Raw genomic sequence first — 24,910 nt, forward strand, 5'->3', positions numbered from 1 at the left:
TGAAAAGAGGTGTTTTTTTTCTTCTGGTGAACACATTTAATACTACTGGGGCTGATTCTGCCTGAAATTCCAATATTGGTGAGGCAGCTACATTTACTTTGTTCATTGTACCCAAAGAAAGGAATACTTATGTTATGCATTTGTATCGAGGGAAGAGGTTGTTTTCGTTTTGGAACTATAAAGTTCATGATGGCCATTAAATTTTATGCTGTTTTGATATAAAAACCCTGTGCATGTGGGTATCCGAGCAGCTACCAGAGAGCTGAAACCCTACAAGAGATACATAATAGGATATTGTCTGCAGCCACTACTACGGGGAGCTCCCTGTATACAGAGATACATGATAAGATTCTGTCTGCAGCCACCACTAGGGGGAGCTCCCTGTATAAAGAGATACAAGATAAGATTCTGTCTGCAGCCACCACTAGGGGGAGCTCCCTGTATACAGAGATACAAGATAAGATTCTGTCTGCAGCCACCACTAGGGGGAGCTCCCTGTATACAGAGATACAAGATAAGATTCTGTCTGCAGCCACCACTAGGGGGAGCTCCCTGTATACAGAGATACATGATAACATTCTGTCTGCAGCCACCACTAGGGGGAGCTCCCTGTATACAGAGATACAAGATAAGATTCTGTCTGCAGCCACCACTAGGGGGAGCTCCCTGTATACAGAGATACATGATAACATTCTGTCTGCAGCCACCACTAGGGGGAGCTCCCTGTATACAGAGATACAAGATAAGATTCTGTCTGCAGCCACCACTAGGGGGAGCTCCCTGTATACAGAGATACATGATAAGATTCTGTCTGCAGCCACTACTACGGGGAGCTCCCTGTATACAGAGATACATGATAAGATTATGTCTGCAGCCACCACTAGGGGGAGCTCCGTGTATACAGAGATACATGATAAGATTCTGCCTGCAGCCACCACTAGGGGGAGCTCCCTGTACACAGAGATACATGATAAGATTATGTCTGCAGCCACCACTAGGGGAAGCTCCCTGTATACAGAGATACAAGATAAGATTCTGCCTGCAGCCACCACTAGGGGGAGCTCCCTGTACACAGAGATACATGATAAGATTCTGTCTGCAGCCACCACTAGGGGGAGCTCCCTGTATACAGAGATACAAGATAAGATTCTGTCTGCAGCCACCACTAGGGGGAGCTCCCTGTATACAGAGATACAAGATAAGATTCTGTCTGCAGCCACCACTAGGGGGAGCTCCCTGTATACAGAGATACATGATAAGATTCTGTCTGCAGCCATTACTACGGGGAGCTCCCTGTATACAGAGATACATGATAAGATTATGTCTGCAGCCACCACTAGGGGGAGCTCCGTGTATACAGAGATACATGATAAGATTCTGCCTGCAGCCACCACTAGGGGGAGCTCCCTGTACACAGAGATACATGATAAGATTATGTCTGCAGCCACCACTAGGGGAAGCTCCCTGTATACAGAGATACATGATAAGATTCTGTCTGCAGCCACCACTAGGGGGAGCTCCCTGTATACAGAGATAAATGATAAGATCCTGTCTGCAGCCACCACTAGGGGAAGCTCCCTGTATACATAGATACATGATAAGGTTCTGTCTGCAGCCACCACTAGGGGGAGCTCCCTGTATACAGAGATGCATGATAAGATTCTGTCTGCAGTCACTACTAGGGGGAGCTCCCTGTATACAAAGATACATGATAAGATTCTGTCTGCAGCCACCACTAGAGGGAGCTCCCTGTATACAGAGATACATGATAAGATTCTGTCTGCAGCCACCACTAGGGGGAGCTCCCTGTATACAGAGATACATGATAAGATTCTGTCTGCAGCCACCACTAGGGGGAGCTCCCTGTATACAGAGATACAAGATAAGATTCTGTCTGCAGCCACCGCTAGGGGGAGCTCCCTGTATACAGAGATACAAGATAAGATTCTGTCTGCAGCCACCGCTAGGGGGAGCTCCCTGTATACAGAGATACATGATAACATTCTGTCTGCAGCCACCACTAGGGGGAGCTCCCTGTATACAGAGATACAAGATAAGATTCTGTCTGCAGCCACCACTAGGGGGAGCTCCCTGTATACAGAGATACATGATAAGATTCTATCTGCAGCCACTACTACGGGGAGCTCCCTGTATACAGAGATACATGATAAGATTATGTATGCAGCCACCACTAGGGGGAGCTCCGTGTATACAGAGATACATGATAAGATTCTGCCTGCAGCCACCACTAGGGGGAGCTCCCTGTACACAGAGATACATAATAAGATTATGTCTGCAGCCACCACTAGGGGAAGCTCCCTGTATACAGAGATACATGATAAGATTCTGTCTGCAGCCACTACTAGGGGGAGCTCCCTGTATACAGAGATACAAGATAAGATTCTGTCTGCAGCCACCACTAGGGGGAGCTCCCTGTATACAGAGATACAAGATAAGATTCTGTCTGCAGCCACCACTAGGGGGAGCTCCCTGTATACAGAGATACATGATAACATTCTGTCTGCAGCCACCACTAGGGGGAGCTCCCTGTATACAGAGATACAAGATAAGATTCTGTCTGCAGCCACCACTAGGGGGAGCTCCCTGTATACAGAGATACATGATAAGATTCTGTCTGCAGCCACTACTACGGGGAGCTCCCTGTATACAGAGATACATGATAAGATTATGTCTGCAGCCACCACTAGGGGGAGCTCCGTGTATACAGAGATACATGATAAGATTCTGCCTGCAGCCACCACTAGGGGGAGCTCCCTGTACACAGAGATACATGATAAGATTATGTCTGCAGCCACCACTAGGGGAAGCTCCCTGTATACAGAGATACATGATAAGATTCTGTCTGCAGCCACCACTAGGGGGAGCTCCCTGTATACAGAGATACATGATAAGATCCTGTCTGCAGCCACCACTAGGGGAAGCTCCCTGTATACATACATACATGATAAGGTTCTGTCTGCAGCCACCACTAGGGGGAGCTCCCTGTATACAGAGATACATGATAAGATTCTGTCTGCAGTCACTACTATGGGGAGCTCCCTGTATACAGAGATACATGATAAGATTCTGTCTGCAGCCACCACTAGAGGGAGCTCCCTGTATACAGAGATACATGATAAGATTCTGTCTGCAGCCACCACTAGGGGGAGCTCCCTGTATACAGAGATACATGATAAGATTCTGTCTGCAGCCACCACTAGGGGGAGCTCCCTGTATACTGAGATACAAGATAAGATTCTGTCTGCAGCCACCACTAGGGGGAGCTCCCTGTATACAGAGATACAAGATAAGATTCTGTCTGCAGCCACCACTAGGGGGAGCTCCCTGTATACAGAGATACAAGATAAGATTCTGTCTGCAGCCACCACTAGGGGGAGCTCCCTGTATACAGAGATACATGATAACATTCTGTCTGCAGCCACCACTAGGGGGAGCTCCCTGTATACAGAGATACAAGATAAGATTCTGTCTGCAGCCACCACTAGGGGGAGCTCCCTGTATACAGAGATACATGATAAGATTCTGTCTGCAGCCACCTCTAGGGGGAGTGTTATGATCCCAATGGCAGGGGACCTCAAAGATTACAGCAAAGTCTGCAAAACATAAATACCAGCTCATAGGGAAGTGGTAACTAGGCTGACCATATACCTGATCCTAGCGCAAACACTAACAGCAGCCGGGGAACGTGCCTATGTTGGTCCTAGACGTCTCGCGCCAGCCGGAGAACTAACTACCCCTATCAGGGAAAATAAGACCTCTCTTGCCTCCAGAGAAAAGACCCCAAAGTAATACAAGCCCCCAACAAATAATAACGGTGAGGTAAGAAGAAAAGACAAACGTAAGAATGAACTAGATTTAGCAAAGAGAGGCCCACTGACTAATAGCAGAATATAGTAAGAAGACTTATATGGTCAGCAAAAAACCCTGCAAAATATCCACGCTGAATATCCAAGAACCCCCAAACCGACTGACGGTGTGGGGGGAGAATATCAGCCCCCCTAGAGCTTCCAGCAATAACAGGAATCACATATTGTACAAGCTGGACAAAAAATATGAACAATGCAAATGATCAAGAGTACGAAAGCAGGACTTAGCTTATCTTACAAAGAACCAGGACCTGAAGACAGGAGCAAACAGAAGTGAACTGATTACAACGATGCCAGGCACTGGACTGAGAATCCAGGAAGTTTAAATAGCAACACCCCAAGCCTAACGAAGCAGGTGAGCACCAACCTGGTAAAAGACAATCCAAGTGCCAAATCACTAGTGACCACAAGAGGGAGCCAAAAGGTATAGTTCACAACAGGGGAGCTCACTGTATACAGGGATACATGATAAGATTCTGTCTGCAGCCACCACTAGGGGGAGCTCCCTGTATACAGAGATACAAGATACGATTCTGTCTGCAGCCACCACTAGGGGGAGCTCCCTGTATACAGAGATACATGATAACATTCTGTCTGCAGCCACCACTAGGGGGAGCTCCCTGTATACAGAGATACAAGATAAGATTCTGTCTGCAGCCACCACTAGGGGGAGCTCCCTGTATACAGAGATACATGATAAGATTCTGTCTGCAGCCACCACTAGGGGGAGCTCACTGTATACAGAGATACATGATAAGACTCTTTCTACAGCCACCACTAGGGGAAGCTCCCTGTATACAGAGATACATGATAAGACTCTTTCTACAGCCACCACTAGGGGTGCTCCCTGTATACAGAGATACATGATAAGTACTTCTAATGTAAAATAAATAAATAATCTTTATTTTTATATAGCGCTAATGCAGCGCCCCAGAGTCCTGGTCGTTGCAGTAATGTCGCTCTTCCACCAGGGGGAGTGATATTACGTCTGATGGTACTAAAGGAGTTCATCTGACCAGGTATCACAGTCACACACTACACTTCACACTCCAGTCCACCAGGGGGAGCAAAGGTACTATCTACTAGGCCACTCCTCACACACGGGTAAAACTGGTGGGTTGGATAGGAAGTTAGGCGGAAGCTACATGGGTTTGACCCAGAGAGGACCTGTCAGGCAGACAGGGGAGTGGAGCAACATCTGAGCTGCAGACAGAGGGTCCCTGTCAGGGGTGGGATCCTGGCAGAGACCAAGCACGAGATAGAACGTTACGGAGCTGCGCCTGCACTGCATTGCGGCAGCATCCTAAGAAAGGACACGAAGCGAAGTATATTGTGGAGAGTGAGAAACTAAGTCACAGCACAAGGAGATAACACCGGGAGGAATCCTGCCCCAAGATCGGCAGCCTCCTTCTGAGGCGCGTAGCCGGTGGCCAGAACACCGAGGGAGTAATAGGCTCTACGCATTACTTCAGAGACCGGCAGGACAGTCGATTCCAAGTTGGCTGCCCGACCTTAATACCTATGAAGACACGGAGGCAAATTGTGGGAGAGGGGCGTCACTAGGGTCCCTATAAAATAGCTCCAGGCCTACCCCGTCATAAAAGTTGTCCTATCCATATCATCTGGGGGACAGAGAGAGAGAACATCAAAAACATCCACGAAAGTTGTGAGGACTATCCCGTGGTGCTCAGCAGGGAGGTACTACAACACACAGGCGCTAGTAGGAAGGCTACTGATTTCCACCTGGGTAAGGGAACTCTGGATGTGCCTTCGGACCGGCCGGACTCAGCCAGCCCCGTGAACGGTACTCTGGACTGTGGACTCTGAAGTCTTCAGTAAAAGGTAAAGAGACTGCAACCTTTGTGTCCTCGTTATTCATTGCGCCTTACGACGTCCACCATCACCACCTACACCTCTCGGAAGCCCTGGGGACATACTTCACTTGTGGGAAGGTATTCCATCTAGCTGCCATTCCATCACCCCAGTGGACCCCTAGCAGCGTCGGTCACCCTGACCGCATACCACAGGTGGCGTCACGAACACCGTACAACCAACTACACCTTTAATTGGACGCCCCTCAGAAGGGCCACGGCCCGGGTCGGGCCACCGTGACATCCCCGGAACCGAGCGAGATAGACCCGGTACCGAGTACCCCATTGCCCTACACGTGGGGGCGATCCACTAACATATTCCGCAGCGCTTTACAGACATTATCATCGCTGTCCCCGTTGGGGCTCACAATCTAAATTCCCTATCAGTATGTCTTTGGAATGTGGGAGGAAACCGGAGAACCCAGAGGAAACCCATGCAAACACGGGGAGAACATACAGACTCCTTGCAGATGTTGTCCAAGGTGGGATTAGAACCCAGGACTCCTGCGCTGCAGTGCTGACCACTGAGCCACCGTGCTGCCTTGTATAAACTGGATATCATCCAGACAGTTCTTCAGAAATTAAACAATACCCATTCACTGACTGCAAGTAGAGATTTTGAAAATGATGAGACACTAATAGACAAAGTCACTAAGTTTTATCTGCAGAAGTGTCACAAGAATGGCGTTCCCCTTTAATCTCCGGTGACCCGCTCTGCCCGTCCAGCTCTGCGGTAATTGTGCCGTGCTCACGGTAGCTTCAGTGCGTGGTGAGTGGCGGTCTCGCTGCCTCTCATATCTCCCCCGATTTTATTTTCAGTCGCCATAGTCACTTTCTTCCTGTTTCCTTTATGCCGCAGTGATTGGGGCGGGGAAGCGTCACTCCTATTTCCGTACACTTTCTGCGAGGGACCAGCATATATGCATCTGTCGGATGGTTGGAGGGAAGGTGTATGGGGCTGATGGGGGCCACAGCGTGTTTTACCTCCCCGCCTTTGCCTTAGTTGCTGGTGCTGACAGTGAGGGCAGAATTACTCCTGTTTTCCTGACACTCCCAGGTTTAAAGATGTCAAGCGCAGCCTCGGAGGAGAATGCATTGTATTGATCAAGAGGTCTGCGGAGACCGCCCGTCGAGCCTTAAATCTCTACGAAATGTGCCGAGGTGCGCACAAGCACCGCCGTCAGGTATCATGGCACCAGGCGAAAGCAAGAAACATATCGCAGCCATTGGCAGATCGGATGACTAGTCTGTCTACAGGGGCTCGTGCAGACCCCGCATGCCCGTCCGATCGCTGGAGAAGGAGCACTGGGCTGTACGGCTCCGCTAAGAATAAACCTGGCTATAGGTGCATGATGGAAGTTATTGCCATTGCCTTGTCACTTCTTGATGGATCTTCATTACCATCGGACATGACTTACGGCGAGTGTTAACCATTAAGTGACCCCTGGAGAGGTCTGAGGAGCAGTTTAAAAAGTTTTGCCAAAAAGTTTTATTACCGAAAAGGGAACTCCGCTTCTATACATATTTCCTGTCCAGGACTCTCTACCTGTTCATCGTTAACCCCGTGATGTAACCACTTTAGTCTTAAAGGGACCCTCTGAGTTTAATAAACTGGCCCATAACTTCCATATGTAGGCGCTGTAAGCACCTTTAATGGGGGTGTCCAGGGAAGTGACAGTCTGGGGTAATCTATTAAACACGACGTATGATTTTATGACAAATCAGCGCATGGGTAAGCGTCAGTCTGTCGCACGATTTGGCAGGTAAGACGGCAAAATCGTTCTGCTGTTTCTACTCCATTTTGAAGCCGTGCCGTAATAATATATATATATATCATACCTATGTTTTGAGGCCGCATCTCATGCACTTTATCCCAGAAGGCATGACGATATGTTTTTAACCTCTTGATGGGAAGTTATTATACCGCCATTCACTGACAGTTTGCAGAGATCTTGAAAATGGTGAAAATTCTGGAATGAACTTTACAAACTTTTTTAAACAGATTCCGGCCTCCTGAGGTTACTGCGTCCGACAGACGACGTAGAAGACAGCGCGGCGCGGTTGCCAGCATAAGATTATGCCACGCTCATTCCCGCCGGCACATAAGGCAGTCTGTTTGTGAGTCAGGTTGTGGCGTTTCAGTGTTCCGGCGCAGTTCCCCAGCCGCCAGTAACCTGCGACTGTCCATACATATATATTTATAAGGCTGGATTTCATCTTATGTGTGACATCTGCTCACAGCGCGTCCCTCCTGTGATCGCCGGCTCGCTGCAGCTGTTGAGACCTCCAGCTTGGAGTTGAGGGCGCCCCCAGCATACGGTTTTTTGATGTGGGATGAAACAGAACCAAACCACTGGGGGTCTGGAGCCAGCGCCAGCAAGAGGAACGAAGCACATCAGAATATCAATTAACCTGTAGTGAACAAAGCGCGGCGGCGCGGCGGTGGAGGAGACGCTGCGCTGTGATGTGTCAAGACGCCACATAATATATTCTAATTAAAGGATTGATTGATTTTTTTTTTCTCTTTATTTACGACCGTGCGCACCCCCAGACCCCGGGAAATATCTAAAATATACACAAAATAATCACTGGCAACCACCGCCATCACCGTGCCGTTTAATATGCATGAAGCCTCAGGTTGTGATTCCTGAAAGCAAATTGCCGAGAGGTTTCTCCATAATTGTTGTGGTACAAACACCTCGTGGCTCGGAGTATAGCGGAGACCTGCGGAGGTGGCGGGGGGTTATTTTTGCTTCTAACTGGAAAAGTTGAGCTCCGTCTTCCTCTGTAAGTATTCATCGCTTGCATTCATTTTATTCCTTCCCCCCCAACCCATGGATTTCTACTGGTGGAGGGAAGGAAATCACAGCTTTCAGCATGTCTGATGTTCTCCGATCCTGAGTTACAGTCTGGAAACAGTCAGCAAGCTGGCGGACAGTCAACATAGCTGTGAAACAAGCAATGTACAGTTGAAACCAGAAGATTACATACATTATATGAAAAAACACATCTGCATGTTTTTCTCAATATCTGACATGAAATCAGAGTAACCTTTCCTTGTTTTAGGTCAATTAAGATTACCATAATTATTAATATTTTCTAAATGCCAGAATAATGAGAGAGGATGTTGTAAGGCATTTTTATTACTTTAGTAAGTCAGAAGTTGACATACATTTCATTAGTATTTGGTACCATTGCCCTTAAGCTGAATGACTCGGGTCAGACATTTGGGATCTCCTTCCACAAGCTTCTCACAATACTTGGTTGGAATTTGGGCCCTTTCCTCCTTACAAAACTGGTGTAACTGATCCAGGTCTGTAGGTCGCCTTGCTCGCACCAGCCTTTTCAGCTTTGCCCATAAATTTTCAATAGGATTGAGATAAGGGTTTTGTGATGGGCCACTCCAAAACATTGACGTTGTTAACCTTAAGCCACTTTGTTACCAATTTTGGCAGTATGCTTCAGGTCATTGTCCATTTGGAAGACCCATTTCCGCCCAAGCTTTATCTTCCTGTCTGATGTCTTGAGATGTTGCTTCAGTATTGCCACATCATCTTCTTTTCTCATGATGCCATCTATTTTGTGAAGTGCACCAGTCCCTCCTGCAGCAAAACAACCCCCCAACATGATGCTGCCACCCCTATGTTTCACAGTTGGGATGATGTTCTTAGGCTTCCAAGCGTCTCTCTTTTTCCTCCAAACAAAACGATGGTCATTACGCCCAACATTTTTAGTTTCATCAGACCACAGGACATGTCTCCAAAATGAAGGTCTTTGTTCCTGTGTGCATTTCCAAACATTAATGTGTCTTTTTTATGTTTCTTTTGGAGTAATGGCTTCTTCCTGGCAGAGTGGATATTGACACAATCTCACCAGCTTCTGCCATTATCTTCACAAGGTATTTTGCTTTTGTCCTTGGGTTGATATGCACATGTCAGACTAAAGCACGTTCATCTCTGTGACACATAACCCTTCTCCTTCCTGAGTGGTATGATGGCTGGACATTCCCATCTTGTTTGTACTTGCATATAATTGTTTGTACAGATGAGCGAGGCTCCCTCAGGTATCTTGGAATTGTACCCAAGGATGAGCCAGACTTGTGCGAGTCCACAATTCTCTTCCTGATATCTTGGCTGATTTCTTGAGACTTTCCCATGATGCTACACAAAGAAGCAGTGTGTTTCAGGTGTGCATTAAAAAACATCCACAGGTGTGTCTCTGTGTTACCAAAAAAAACTATCAATACATGACATCATCATATGGGCAGTCCAGAATTGTTTAAAGGCATAGTAATCTTAGTGTATGTCAACTTTTGACTTTGCAGTAAGTAATAAAAATGTCTTAAAACATCCTCTCTCTCTCGTTATTCTGGCATTTGGCAAATATTGGTAATTGTGGTAATCCCAATTAACCTAAAACGGGGAAAGTCTATTCTGATTTCATGTCAGATATTGAGAAAAACATGCAGATGTGTCTTTTTATATAGTGCATGTAAACTCCTAGTTTCAACTGTATGTTCATGTACACAGTGACTGCAGAATAGTGAGTGCAGCTCTGGAGTATAATACAGGATGTAACTCAGGATCAGTACAGGATTAGTAATGTAATGTATGTACACCGTGACTGCACCAGCAGAATAGTGAGTGCAGCTCTGGAGTGTAATACAGGATGTAACTCAGGATCAGTACAGGATCAGTAATGTAATGTATGTACACAGTGACTGCACCAGCAGAATAGTGAGTGCAGCTCTGGAGTGTAATACAGGATGTAACTCAGGATCAGTACAGGATCAGTAATGTATGTACACAGTGACTGCACCTGCAGAATAGTGAGTGCAGCTCTGGAGTATAATACAGGATGTAACTCAGGATCAGTAATGTAATGTATGTACATAGTGACTGCACCAGCAGAACAGTGAGTGCAGCTCTGGGGTATAATACAGGATGTAACCCAGGATCAGTACAGGATAAGTAATGGAATGTATGTACACAGTGACTGCACCAGCAGAATAGTGAGTGCAGCTCTGGCGTATAATACAGGATGTAACTCAGGATCAGTAATGTAATGTATGTACATAGTTACTGCACAAGCAGAACAGTGAGTGCAACTCTGGGGTATAATACAGGATGTAACTCAGGATCAGTAATGTAATGTATGTACACAGTGACTGCACCAGTAGAATAGTGAGTGCAGCTCTGGCGTATAATGCAGGATGTAACTCAGGATCAGTAATGTATGTACATAGTTACTGCACAAGCAGAACAGTGAGTGCAGCTCTGGAGTATAATACAGGATATAACTCAGGATCAGTACAGGATCAGTAATGTAATGTATGTACACAGTGACTGCACCAGTAGAATAGTGAGTGCAGCTCTGGCGTATAATGCAGGATGTAACTCAGGATCAGTAATGTATGTACATAGTTACTGCACAAGCAGAACAGTGAGTGCAGCTCTGGAGTATAATACAGGATATAACTCAGGATCAGTACAGGATAAGTAATGTAATGTACTGTATGTACACAGTGACTGCACCAGCAGAATAGGGAGTGCAGCTCTGGAGTAGAATACAGGATGTAACTCAGCATCAGTACAGGATAAGTAATGTAATGTACTGTATGTACACAATGACTGCACCAGCAGAATAGTGAGTGCAGCTCTGGAGTAGAATACAGGATGTAACTCAGGACCAGTAATGTAATGTATGTACACGGTGACTGCACCAGCAGAATAGTGATTGCAGACAGTCCAGGAGCGGCGTATCTTCATGTTTCTACATCTGACTTCTTTATTGTTCAGTATGGGGTTTGTTATTAGACATAAGTCTTGTTGTTAGTTTTGCCTTTGGTCTCTGACTCTTGTGCTTCTGCTTTCAGGGTTGGGTCATGGAAGGATTTCCCCGGACTAGAGAACAGGGATTACTTCTACAAATGAATGGGACATCTCCAGATCACATTGGTGAGTCCTGCATTGGAACAGGAACAAAAAGGCGCTCCCCCACTGGAGGACCCGACATGTCCACTCATTACTAGACTTCCTAAAAAGCGCTGCGGAATATGTTAGCGCTATATAAAAATAAAGATTATTATTATTATTATTCCTATTGATCTTACAAGTAGTTGTGTAATGACATACAACCTAAAAATGTTCAATACAATATAAAAATATGTAGAATTGAGAGTCCCCAGTGATTGATATTGAGAGTCCTCAGTAATTGATAACTTTTAATGGCTGAGAAGATGGTAACAAACTGCAGGCTTTCGAGACTACTCAGGTCCCTTCATCAGGCATAGAATACATGGTACAAAGACATATATCTTTCCTGTATCAATACAAGATTTTGATCCAAAGATCCAGTTCTTTTTCTGTTTATCATAATTGTTTTTCAACTAAAATGTCCTTGAAATTTTTTGACCGTTAATAAGTAATTGATGGATTTTTTGGAAAGTATTTAGTAAGTGTATGATCCATTTGTAAGATGTCCCAAGGTTTCTTTAGAGCTCTCCTCACCTCTTGATTTCTTGAGCTATACGATGATCTAAATCTCACTGTTTTGGGATCCCTTTTACTGTATGGTTGATGTAATAGATCAGATCTGGAACATTTGGCTCTCCGATAACTTCTTTGAATAACTTTATTATGTCCTCTATTCGAGAATCATTCTCTTAAGTTGTTGGATTTCCTTTCAAAGTCCATGACCCTAGAGCAGATTCTCCTGATTCGCAGGATCTGACCCACGGGTATGCCATTTATAGGGTTTTTTTGGATGTCATAAAGCATTCACAGTGTTTGGTTTTCTATATACATCTGTTTGAATGCATCCTAATTCATCTACATTAAGAAGAATAGCCAAATTCGTGTCTGATCTTCCTGATTTACAGGCGAGGTTGATGTTCATCTCATTGACATCTGGAGTGTGCATAAATGTCTGCAGTTCTTCGGTCGATCCCTGCCATAAGAATAACACTTCGTCAATGTAACAACCCCAAAGTGAGATATTCTCATTTTAGGGTGTTGGATCAGACAACAAAATATCCCTCTCCCTCAGCCCCAGGAGGCGCTGCACTAAAAAATTCTCTTGCTGCGGGATTCACCTTTTCTGCCCCATGAGATCAGCTCATATTTGAGCACCCTTCTATCAATACGGGACTATCTGAGGTGGCCCCTGTCAGATTATGTATGTCTATGGGCTTCTAATCCATGCGTCTCATCTGTCCTTCTCTGCAGTGGTCCTGGACGCTCCGGATATTGTCCTGATCGAGAGGAATATGGGGAAGAGGATTGACCCCAGCACTGGAGGTAGGCACCATGGTTTCTAGATATTTTACATGTTACATCTGCAAGTTGTAGTCCGATCTGCAACAGATCGGACTACAAGTCTCATCATGTCCTGTGCTGTGTGGCATTCTGACTATACAGGGCACAATGTGAGAAGAGCCCTCTTCACGCTCCATTGCTTGATGTCTTTGGATTGACTATTCCCCCTTTGGAAACCTTAGGGTGCCCATCGAGGGAGTCTATAAGAATAGGCAGAGACGCTGATTATGTTACACAGCGATACCTGTCAGTGAAGGACATGCAATCTCACCCATCCATGTCTGCTTTTATCTTTTTGCAGAGATCTACCACACCACATTTGATTGGCCCGAAGACCCTGAAGTGCAAAGGAATTTGGTGGAACCGGCGGGAATCTCGGAACATGAGACTGGAAAGAGGCTGCTGGAATATCAGCGCAACATCCCGGGAATTCTGCGAGCGTTCCCCAAAATATACAAGAAGATCAATGCCGATCAGCCGTGTATGGACGTCTTCTCACAGGGTAAGGGCTGTGCACTGCGTTTGCTGCCATGCTTGTACACTCAGGGGTGTATCCCCGACAGTGGCAACGTCGGCCAACCACCACAGGCACCCACTGCAATAAAGCCTTATACATTTTATGTGGCGATCCTCTGTGTAAGGAAGTGCAGTCTGCTGGGCTTTCCTATGCAGTATTAAGAAGATACCTCTTTTTAGAAAATCCTAGTTATAAAGAACAAACTGACTTATGTCACCCTCCCCTGGTCCAGCGCTGATTCTCCACTGCTGCTCCTGGTGTCTGGAACTGTCTGCAGCGGCAGTGCTGATGTCAACGTGTCATCAGCACTGTAGCCAATATCAGGCACTGGGAACAGCGGGAGAGAGTTAGCGCTGGACCCGGGGAGGGTGAGTAAAATGTGTTGGTGTTTTTTGTTTTGTTTTTTCACTATAACAAACTGGTCCCAGGGAATAGGAATTACTGAAAGGCGACAACCCCTTTAAATAAATGTTACATGGCTATGTACAGGTCAGACTGAGGCTAAAAGGACACTAACTGGAAAATATGGACCTGCTGCAGCAGCCATACTGGAAGATTGCACAACCGTTGCGGTCATGTCATGCTGCGCCCCCTGCTGGCAGCAGCCCTATTAGACATTAGCCGCAGAGGACTTGGTAAGAACAGCTGTGAGGCCAGAGGTCCTAGTTGCCGTCTCGCACCACCATCTTGCACTCTTAATTGTATCCTTCGTTCTTTCTTGACCCCTTGCCATAAATTTGTGTCGTACACAGAGCCCCCCTAGCCCCAAGAATGAATATGGATGCCGCACCCCTTCTTAATTAATTTCCAAATTGCTTAATTGCATCTAAAAGTTGATATCATCTTTCATTAAGAATTCATGGAGAAATCAGTAAATAAAGATGTGGGCGCCTGAATATTAATTACTATTAATTAATAATGGAGGCAAATAAATTAGGGATGGGGAAAGCAGGGAAAATAAAGGCGAGTGTGTCTTCTAGGAAATCCTCAGTAGATGTTTCCCGGGGCATCGCAAGCTTCACAGTCCTTCTTTATTCTAGTTAATTAGCTGAGCAGATCATCTGGGGGATTATTACTCCTAATTAACTTACAGTTATTTACCGAAAATTAGCCCCATTTGTAAGCAGCACTTGCTGTCTGCACTCGATCCGAGGAAGAAACAGGCAGCGGTGGCGGGATACGATGGGGGTCTGATCCAAGTTACCTTTAGTGACAATTTCACTGCCCTGATTCCTTATCCTAGGTGGAAGCAGCAGCACCTTCATCCATAGTTGTATCTGGCATTGCAGCCCTTCCATTGTCCAGCGACCTGCTGCACCCCAGCTGTTAAGAAACTACAACCCCCAGCATGCTGTCAGCCACCAGGAGATTTACTAACAAGCTTGTGTTTCTGTCCACAGTTCTTACATTCGTATTGAGCAAGCCACGGTCTCTGGCCCCTTACACACCACGTATACTGCTGTACGGACCCCCAGGCAGTGGAAGGAGCCTCCAAGCGGCGTTGTTGGCACAGAAATACGACATCGTGAATGGTAAGTCCTGCGCTATGAGCTTCTGGCTTTTAGTTCCAGAAATGGTGCCACTCCTGTGCAGTGGCTGTGTCTGGTGTTGCAGGACAGCAATCGTTTTCCTGCACAGCAGATTCTGCTTCTATATATGAGCACAGACATGATCCACTATCATCCGTGCAGTGGGGCCAGGGTTGTACAATCACACTATAATCTACTACGCCGGCGCCATTACTGGATATGGGAGCCTCGGAGATTGGACGCTCTCCTATAGATACAGTGCCTTGCGAAAGTTTTCGGCCCCCTTAAACTTGTCAACCTTTTCCCACATATCAGCTTCAAACATAAAGATACCAAATGTAAATTTTTGGTGAAGAATCAACAACAAGTGGAACACAATTGTGAAGTTGAACGAAATTTATTGATTATTTTACATTTTTGTGGAATTCAAAAACTGAAAAGTGGGGCGTTCAATATTATTTGGCCCCTTTAACTTAATACTTTGTTGCGCCACCTTTTGCTGCGATTACAGCTGCAAGTCGCTTGGGGTATGTCTCTATCAGTTTTGTACATCGAGAGACTGAAATTCTTGCCCACTCTTCCTTGTCAAACAGCTCGAGCTCGGTGACGTTTGATGGAGATCGTTTGTGAACAGCAGTTTTCAGCTCTTTCCACAGATTCTCGATTGGATTGAGGTCTGGACTCTGACTTGGCCATTCTAACACCTGGAGTGGATACGTTTATTTGTGAACCATTACATTGTAGATTTTGCTTTATGTTTGGGATCATTGTCTTGTTGGAAGACAAATCTCCGTCCCAGTCTCAGGTCTTTTGCAGACTCCAACAGGTTTTTTCAAGAATGATCCTGTATTTGGCTCCATCCATATTCCCATCAATTTTAACCATCTTCCCTGTCTCTGCTGAAGAGAAGCAGGCCCAAACCATGATGCTGCCACCACCATGTTTGACAGTGGGGATGGTGTGTTCAGGGTGATGAGCTGTGTTGCCTTTACACCAAACATATCGTTTGGCATTGTTGCCAAAAAGTTCGATTTTGGTTTCATCTGACCAGAGCACCTTCTTCCACATGTTTGGTGTGTCTCCCAGGTGGCTTGTTGCAAACTTTAAACAACACTTTTTATGGATATCTTTGGGAAATGGCTTTCTTCTTGCCACTCTTCCATAAAGGCCAGATTTGTTCAGTGTACGACTGATTGTTGGCCTATGGACAGACTGTCCCACCTCAGCTGTAGATCTCTGCAGTTCATCCAGGGTGATCATGGGCCTCTTGGCTGCATCTCTGATCAGTCTTCTCCTTGTTTGACATGAAAGTTTAGAGGGACGGCCGGGTCTTGGTAGATTTGCAGTGGTATGATACTCCTTCCATTTCAATATGATCGCTTGCACAGTGCTCCTTGGGATGTTTAATGTTTTGGAAATCATTTTGTATCCAAATCCGGCTTTAAACTTCTCCACAACAGTATCACGGACCTGCCTGTTGTGTTCCTTGGTCTTCATGATGCTCTCTGTGCTTCAAACAGATCTCTGAGACTATCACAGTGCAGGTGCATTTATACGGAGACTTGATTACACACAGGTGGATTATATTTATCATCATTGGGCATTTAGGACAACACTGGATCATTCAGAGATCCACAATGAACTTCTGGAGAGAGTTTGCTGCACTGAAAGTAAAGGGGCCGAATAATATTGCCCGCCCCACTTTTCAGTTTTTGAATTTCCACAAAAAGTAATACATTTCGTTCAACTTCACAATTGTGTTCCACTTGGTGTTGATTCATCACCAAAAATTTACATTTGGAATCTTTGTTTGAAACATGATATGTGGGAAAAGGTTGAAAAGTTCTAGAGGGCCGAATACTTTCACAAGGCACTGTATACACAGACCGCTCCTGGTCCACACTGATATTCTGCTGTAATACGGAAACGATTATTCCCCCCCCCCCCCCACGGCACGATGCCTGGAGGTGCACACACTCAGACATTACATAAGGCTACCCTTTATTATGCCCACGGTCCGCTTTACTCTCAGGAGCACTGGGGTGTGACCAGCACTCACCAACCCCCCAGAAATATTTCTGTGTCCTAGACACTGGCATTACCTGTCATTTCTCTGCATTAACAGTTTCCTGTGGTCAGGTCCTGAAGGAAGCTGTGGCTGACCAGACGAAAATCGGACTGCTCATTGAACCGTACATCGAGAATGAACAGCAAGGTTTGTATGCGGCGAATACACTGGTGGGGTCACATTATTACCCACGCCACAAGGACTGTGAGGCCGGCGTCACACTAGCGAGTTTTACGGACGTATGAACGCAGAAAATACGTCCAGAAAATACGCATTGCACACGGCCCAATGATTCTCTATGGGGAAGCTCCTATCTGCCGTATATTACGCATCCGTAATATACGGTATGTTACGGGCGTAGAAAATCACAGCATGCTGCGTTTGTCAGCGTATTGCGCAAAAAAATCCGCCAATGAAAGTCTATGGGGGCGAGAAAATTACGGATTACACACGGACCATGCGTGTGACTTGCGAGAAATACGCACCGGTGTTCTATAGAAAAGCCGGCAATTCAGTGCGGTGTACAGTAAAATCACACTGATAGAATAGGTAGAATAAATGTCTACACACAGAATAGGTATATATATATATATATATATATATATATATATATATATATATATATATATATATGTATATATATATATGAATCAAAATTGGAACAACATCCCGTATTACCACAACTGTAGTGCAGAGCTTTCCCAGCCAATGTTCAAATGGCTTCCAATAATAGATGTTAAAAAGGAAAACAGCACAAAAATAAGAAAAAATGGGCTTTAATGCCTGAATGGCGTGGCAACGTTTCGGATATAGTATCCTTTCTCAAGCCCTATGGCTTGAGAAAGGATACTATATCCGAAACGTTGCCTCGCCATTCAGGCATTAAAGCCCATTTTTTCTTATTTTTGTGCTGTTTTCCTTTTTATATATATATATATATATATATATATATATATATATATTTATATTTATTTAATTCAGCGCTAGATAGCAGAAAAGCCGGTAATTCAATTGCCGGCTTTTGCTATCTCCTTCCCAAACCCGACATGATATGAGACATGGATTACATACAGTAAACCATCTCATATCCCTTCTTTTATTACATATTCCTCTTTACTAATGTAACAAGTGTATCTGTGTAAAATTTGGGGGCTCTAGCTATTAAATTAAAGGGTTAAATCCCGGAAAAAATTGGCGTGGGCTCCCACGCAATTTTCTCCGCCAGAGTGGGAAAGCCAGTGACTGAGGGCAGATATTAATAGCCTAGAGAGGGACTATGGTTATTGCCCCCCCCCCCCGGCTACAAACATCTGCCCCCAGCCACCCCAGAAAAGGCGCATCTGTAAGATGCGCCTCTTCTGGCACTTAGCCTCTCTCTTCCCACTCCCGTGTAGCGGTGGGATATGGGTAATGAAGGGTTAATGTCACCTTGCTATTGTAAGGTGACATTAAGCCAGGTTAATAATGGATCAATTATGACACCTATCCATTATTAATCCAATAGTACGAAATGGTTAATAAAACACACACACATTATTAAAAAGTATTTTAATGAAAACTTGGTGAATGAACGGAAGGCAGGGGAATGTACTGTAGTTACCTCGAGTCGCGGTGATGCGCCCCCTGCTGGATGAACTCATATGAACTCGACCGTGGGAACTTTTCAGAATATTATCTCACGCTCGAGCGTGACAGCGAGGTGACATTAACCCTTCATTACCCCATATCCCTCCGCTACATGGGAGTGGGAAGAGAGGGGCTAAGTGCCAGCATAGGCGCATCTTACAGATGTGCCTTTTCTGGGGGCAGATGTTTTTAGCCAGGGGGGGCCAATAACCATGGTCCCTCTCTAAGCTATTAATATCTGCCCTCAGTCACTGGCTTTACCACTCTTTCGGAGAAAATTGCGTGGGAGCCCACGCCAATTTTTTCCGGGATTTAACCCTTTAATTTAATAGCTAGAGCCCCCAAATTTTACACAGAGACACTTCTTACATTAGTAAAGAGGAATATGTAATAAAAGAAGGGATATGAGATGGTTTGCTGTATGTAATCCATGTCTCATATCCTGTCGGATTTGTGAAGGAGATAGGAAAAGCCGGCAATTGAATTACCGGCGTTTCTGCTATCTAGCGTTGAATTAAATATAAATATATATATATATGTGTGTGTCTCACTGACATATATATATATATATATACTGTATATATGTTTTTAAGAATATTTGAGCCGATGGATCCATGATATGTCCATTTTGCAAGCCTGCGAGAAAAAAATCGCCGTACGGAAGCCATACGGATGACACACGGATAAATTTGTGCGTAAAAATCGCATCCTCGCATTGAATACGGAACAGTGTTTTGGGACAATTACTGCGTATTACGGCCGTAAAAAACGGACCGTATTTTCATACGCCTAGTGTGACGCCGGCCTGAAGCTTGCACCTCTGGCACCTGCAGATGCAAATGAGTGGACATATGGAAATCCAACATGCCCAGTCTTCATTGCCCTCAGTCAGTGGAGGATCAGATTCACTTTAGATGGTTAACGGATCTCACCCACATCATCTGGTTTGGATGGCTAAAGTTGGTCATACACGTCCTGCCCGCCTCTCCACACATGTACGCTCAGTTTGGCATGTAGCATGTAGTATATCTTACAATTGGGGAAAGGGTAGGAAGCTGCGGCCAGACACCTTTGGTGGTGACATATCACCTGTAAGAGCACAAGATTGGGCATGTTGTAATTCAGCCTGTGCAATCCTTCCTTCCCCTATATCTTCTACCAGGAGAGTCAGCATTTCCCCTTACACGTTACCAGTCCTGCTGGAATGTGAGCGGAGCTCGGACAACTTTTCTCTTATATACAGTATATAGGCACCTTTACATCTGATGTATATGGGCACCTTCCTTTACATCTGATGTGTACGGGCACCTTCTTTACATCTGATGTGTACGGGCACCTTCCTTTACATCTGGTGAGAACGGGCACCTTCTTTACATCTGATGTGTACGGGCACCTTCCTTTACATCTGGTGAGAACGGGCACCTTCTTTATATCTGATGTGTACGGGCACCTTCCTTTACATCTGGTGAGAACGGGCACCTTCTTAGCATCTACTGTTTATGTACACCTTTATTTCTGACGGGCCCCTCTACTTACCCCATTGGCTGCCAAAAAGGGTTAAGGGAACGTTGACTGCAGACTGTGCACTCGGTAATCAGGAAGTCTCTGTAGAAAATTTTCTTTTTTCTGGATTTTCCTCTTTGCAGCGTTCGCTCGTGTTTTCCTTCCTAACCCGCTAAGTGCCCCATCCAAGGTCCTGCGCCCGCAGCATGCCCTGTTCCACTTCCCTCATTTTAGCAGCCCTTTTGACCTTGCAGGTTCGCACTGTGAAGTTTTTCCCCCCAGATGTGTTTGATAGTTGTTGTTGTGGGGGGGGGGGAGCAGAAGGATGAGAAAGAAGAAAGCGTCTGTAGCCAGTGATGGGGGGGCTCAGTGGGGACCCTCTCGTGCTCCATACTGCAGGTGTATGAGCTGCAAACAGCACTCGGCTGTGTAAATAATTTACCAGTTGATTAATAGACACACAGGGGTATAATTAGCAGAAGGAGAGACAGCAGCTCCAGTAACAGCTACAGCGCTTGGGGGAACAAGAGACTTTAAAAAAAAAAACTTATTTTCCTATTTTTTTTTTTTTTATTTGGAAACTTTCTAGGGCGCCGGGCGTTTGAAGATGAGTTGGGAAGAGCTCGGTTGCTTCTCAGCTTTTGAAGTGGAAATAGGACACTTTCTATGTGTTGAGTTTAATTTTTCACTAGATTTCAGAGCCCTGCAGTGCAAATCCCTTTATATATAACTGTGTGTGTATGCGTGTGTGTGTGTGTGTGTGTATGTATGTGTATATATATATATATATATATATATATATATATATTTATATTTATTATCAAGGAAAGAAAAGCGTGGAAAGCAGCTCCTGTTACTCTCATCTCCCACCTTTTATATAACCCCAAATGTATGGGGAAGACTTACCTATTATGTATTCGGACGCTGACTGTGCAGCTAAGGAAAGGGTTAGTCTGGAGTAATTCTAGTCCTTATAAAGGACTGCAGTAGAATAGCATGAGGGTCAATATGAAAGCAAAAAAAGTGCTTCTGCAACCCAAGTATTAGAAGTCATAGCACTGCATGGACAGAGGGGCCCCTAGGGCCCCTGTCAGATGCAACCTCCACTCCCGCTGTACCAGTGGTCTCCACCAAAAGCTACAAATCCCAGGATACGAGAGTCGGGCTGGAGAACGCTGCGGTATAGCTGTTACACTGAAAAAATATCACAGCAGTTCTTCAAGAGGATGTCCCATGAAGACTATATATGATAATAGCATTCAAACAATGACCACTGGGGATCCGGCTACCTAGACCAGCACCGATCCTGACCTAGACCAGCACCGATCCTGACCTAGACCAGCACCGATCCTGACCTAGACCACCACCGATCCTGACCTAGACAGCACCGATCTTAACCTAGATCACCACCGATCCTCACCTAGACCAGCACCAATCCTAACCTAGATCACCACCGATCCTGACCTAGACCAGCACCGATCCTAACCTAGACCACCACCGATCCTGACCTAGACCACCACCGATCCTGACCTAGACAGCACCGATCCTGACCTAGACAGCACCGATCCTAACCTAGATCACCACCGATCCTGACCTAGACCAGCACCGATCCTAACCTAGATCACCACCGATCCTGACCTAAACCAGCACTGATGCTAACCTAGACCACCACCGATCCTGACCTAGACCAGCACCGATCCTAACCTAGATCACCACCGATCCTGACCTAGACCAGCACCGATCCTAACCTAGATCACCACCGATCCTGACCTAGACCAGCACCGATCCTGACCTAGATCACCACCGATCCTGACCTAGACCAGCACCGATCCTAACCTAGACCACCACCGATCCTGACCTAGACCACCACCGATCCTGACCCACCGATCCTGACCTAGACCACCACCGATCCTGACCTAGACCACCACCGATCATGACCTTGACCACCACCGATCCTGATCCAGATCGCCACCGATCCTGACCCAGACCACCACCGATCCTGACTTAAACCACCACCGATCCTGATCTAGACCACCACCAATCCTGAGAATGGGACAGCTAAAGTCTCCCGTGTGAATGGAGTGGTGCTGAACATGGTTCATTATCACATGCACACTACCGCTCCATTTACAGGAGAGACTCTGGCCCGCTGGGAAAGGTAGGGATCTCAGCAGCCGGACCCCACAGCAACCATACATTTATCATCTTTACTTTGGATAGGGACAATTCCTTTTATGTTGCTGTCCTCTAAAACAGCAGAGAGGCTCTTGGACACGACCTCCACATCTTTTAAAATGCTGCTGTCCTCTTATATGGCAGAGGGGCCTCTTCAGACACAATGTCCTGGCCGGGGGGACGTGTCCACTTCTGAGCCCCCTATAGTTATGCCACTTATGGAGGATGACGCTGGCAGCTCCTAGACCCCACAAACCACTGCTGTCCTCTTATATGGCAGAGGGGCCCCTTTAGACACAATGTCCTGGCCGGGGTAAAGTGTCCACTTCTGCGCCCCCTATAGTTATGCCACTTATGGAGGACAACCCTGGCAGCTCCTAGACCCCACAAACCACTGCTGTCCTCTTATATGGCAGAGGGGCCCCTTCAGTCACAATGTCCTGGCCGGGGGAACGTGTCCACTTCTGAGCCCCCTATAGTTATGCCACTTTTGGAGGATGACGCTGGAAGCTCCTAGACCCCAGAATCCACTGCTGTCCTCATATGGCAGAGGGGCCCCTTTAGACACAATGTCCTGGCCGGGGTAAAGTGTCCACTTCTGCGCCCCCTATAGTTATGCCACTTATGGAGGACGACCCTGGCAGCTCCTAGACCCCACAAACCACTGTTGTCCTCTTATATGGCAGAGGGGCCCCTTCAGTCACAATGTCCTGGCCGGGGGAACGTGTCCACTTCTGCGCCCGCTGTAGTTATGCCACTTTTGGAGGATGACGCTGGCAGCTCCTAGACCCCACAAACCACTGTTGTCCTCTTATATGGCAGAGGGGCCCCTTCAGTCACAATGTCCTGGCCGGGGGAACGTGTCCACTTCTGCGCCCGCTGTAGTTATGCCACTTAGGTAGTAGTGCAGCCTCTGTATACCCTACCAATACATCAGTCAGCAGAGGAGCAGCTTCCACATCCCATCTTGTCCTTTTATAACTGCGGAGGGCTCTTTGGGCCCCCCATCTCCAGCTCTTGACTTCAGCTGTAATTGGCCAATCTCCTCTCCAAGTGTCTTGTTGCAACCACTGTTGGTCTGTGGATAGAAAATCCATACATTTATAGCGGAATATCACCCGCATTCTCCTCCAGTAGCTAAACTCATAGATTATACATATAAATCACTATTTATTCATGTCAATTAAATAGAAAAAAAACTAAATCAGAAAGAAAAAATCCCCAATCAAAGATAACATAACCAGTAGTCAGGCTGTCAATAAATCAGAATGTAAACTGTGGTGCTGCAGACATTTTGCTGCCATATGTTCCCCTTCCCTGCAGTTACAGCCGCACTTGAATTGTCTATTGCATTGTTGACCCCTCCAGATGCCGGAGGCTGCAGTTCACCAGAGTAACCTGCAGATGGCAGCACACAATAAACATTGGGTGCTGGCTGGCACCCAGTGCGGTATGGGCGTCTGTAGAGATAGACACCAGGGATCATTGCAGGGTGGTGCGTGCGCCCAGAGAGGAGGAGAGGACTGTGCCCCAAATCCCTGCCTGTGTACCCCCAACTACACAGGACTGTCTATATGGAAAGTGTATCACACTGGAGAAGCTTAGCTACACGGCTCCGCAGATGGTATCTCACAGGTTGGGATTAGATACACAGCTCAGCAGACAGTATCACACAGGATAGGATTAGATACACAGCTCAGCAGCAGTATCACCCGGGATAGGATTAGATACACAGCTCAGCAGACAGTATCACAGGATAGGATTAGATACACAGCTCAGCAGACAGTATCACACAGGATAGGATTAGATACACGGCTCAGCAGCAGTATCACCCGGGATAGGAATAGATACACAGCTCAGTGAACAGTATCACACAGGATAGGATTAGATACACAGCTCAGCAGACAGTATCACAGGATAGGATTAGATACACAGCTCAGCAGACAGTATCACACAGTATAGGATTAGATACACGGCTCAGCAGACAGTATCACACAGGATGGGATTAGATACACAGCTCAGCAGACAGTATCACACAGGATAGGATTAGATACACAGCTCAGCAGACAGTATCACACAGTATAGGATTAGATACACAACTCAGCAGACAGTATCACACAGGATAGGATTAGATACACGGCTCAGCAGACAGTATCACACAGGATAGGATTAGATACACGGCTCAGCAGCCTATCACACAGGATAGGATTAGATACACGGCTCAGCAGACAGGATCACACAGGATAGGATTAGATACACGGCTCAGCAGACAGTATCACACAGGATAGGATTAGATACACAGCTCAGCAGACAGTATCACACAGGATAGGATTAGATACACAGCTCAGCAGACAGTATCACACAGGATTGAATGGTCGGGACATTGTAGATACGTTGCTGTTGTTGGATTATACTTGA

General features: G+C 46.0%; 1 protein-coding gene across 3 annotated transcripts in view; it reads left to right on the forward strand.

Moving 5' to 3' along the window:
* The window catches only part of AK8 (adenylate kinase 8), a 104,975-nt gene that overhangs the window by 53,825 nt on the left and 26,240 nt on the right, over positions 1–24,910 (forward strand). For 2 of the 3 annotated variants that reach the window (XM_077284639.1, XM_077284641.1), the window contains 5 exons: positions 11,634–11,715; positions 12,985–13,056; positions 13,376–13,576; positions 14,992–15,123; positions 17,246–17,335. In XM_077284639.1, coding sequence (XP_077140754.1) covers positions 11,634–11,715; positions 12,985–13,056; positions 13,376–13,576; positions 14,992–15,123; positions 17,246–17,335 — 577 coding nt within the window. Of the gene's footprint in view, positions 1–8,479; positions 8,546–11,633; positions 11,716–12,984; positions 13,057–13,375; positions 13,577–14,991; positions 15,124–17,245; positions 17,336–24,910 lie in introns of those variants that run through there. The other variant, XM_077284640.1, reaches the window with a different exon arrangement.

Source organism: Ranitomeya variabilis, chromosome 2, assembly GCF_051348905.1.
Source record: "Ranitomeya variabilis isolate aRanVar5 chromosome 2, aRanVar5.hap1, whole genome shotgun sequence".
Classification (NCBI taxonomy): domain Eukaryota; kingdom Metazoa; phylum Chordata; class Amphibia; order Anura; family Dendrobatidae; genus Ranitomeya; species Ranitomeya variabilis.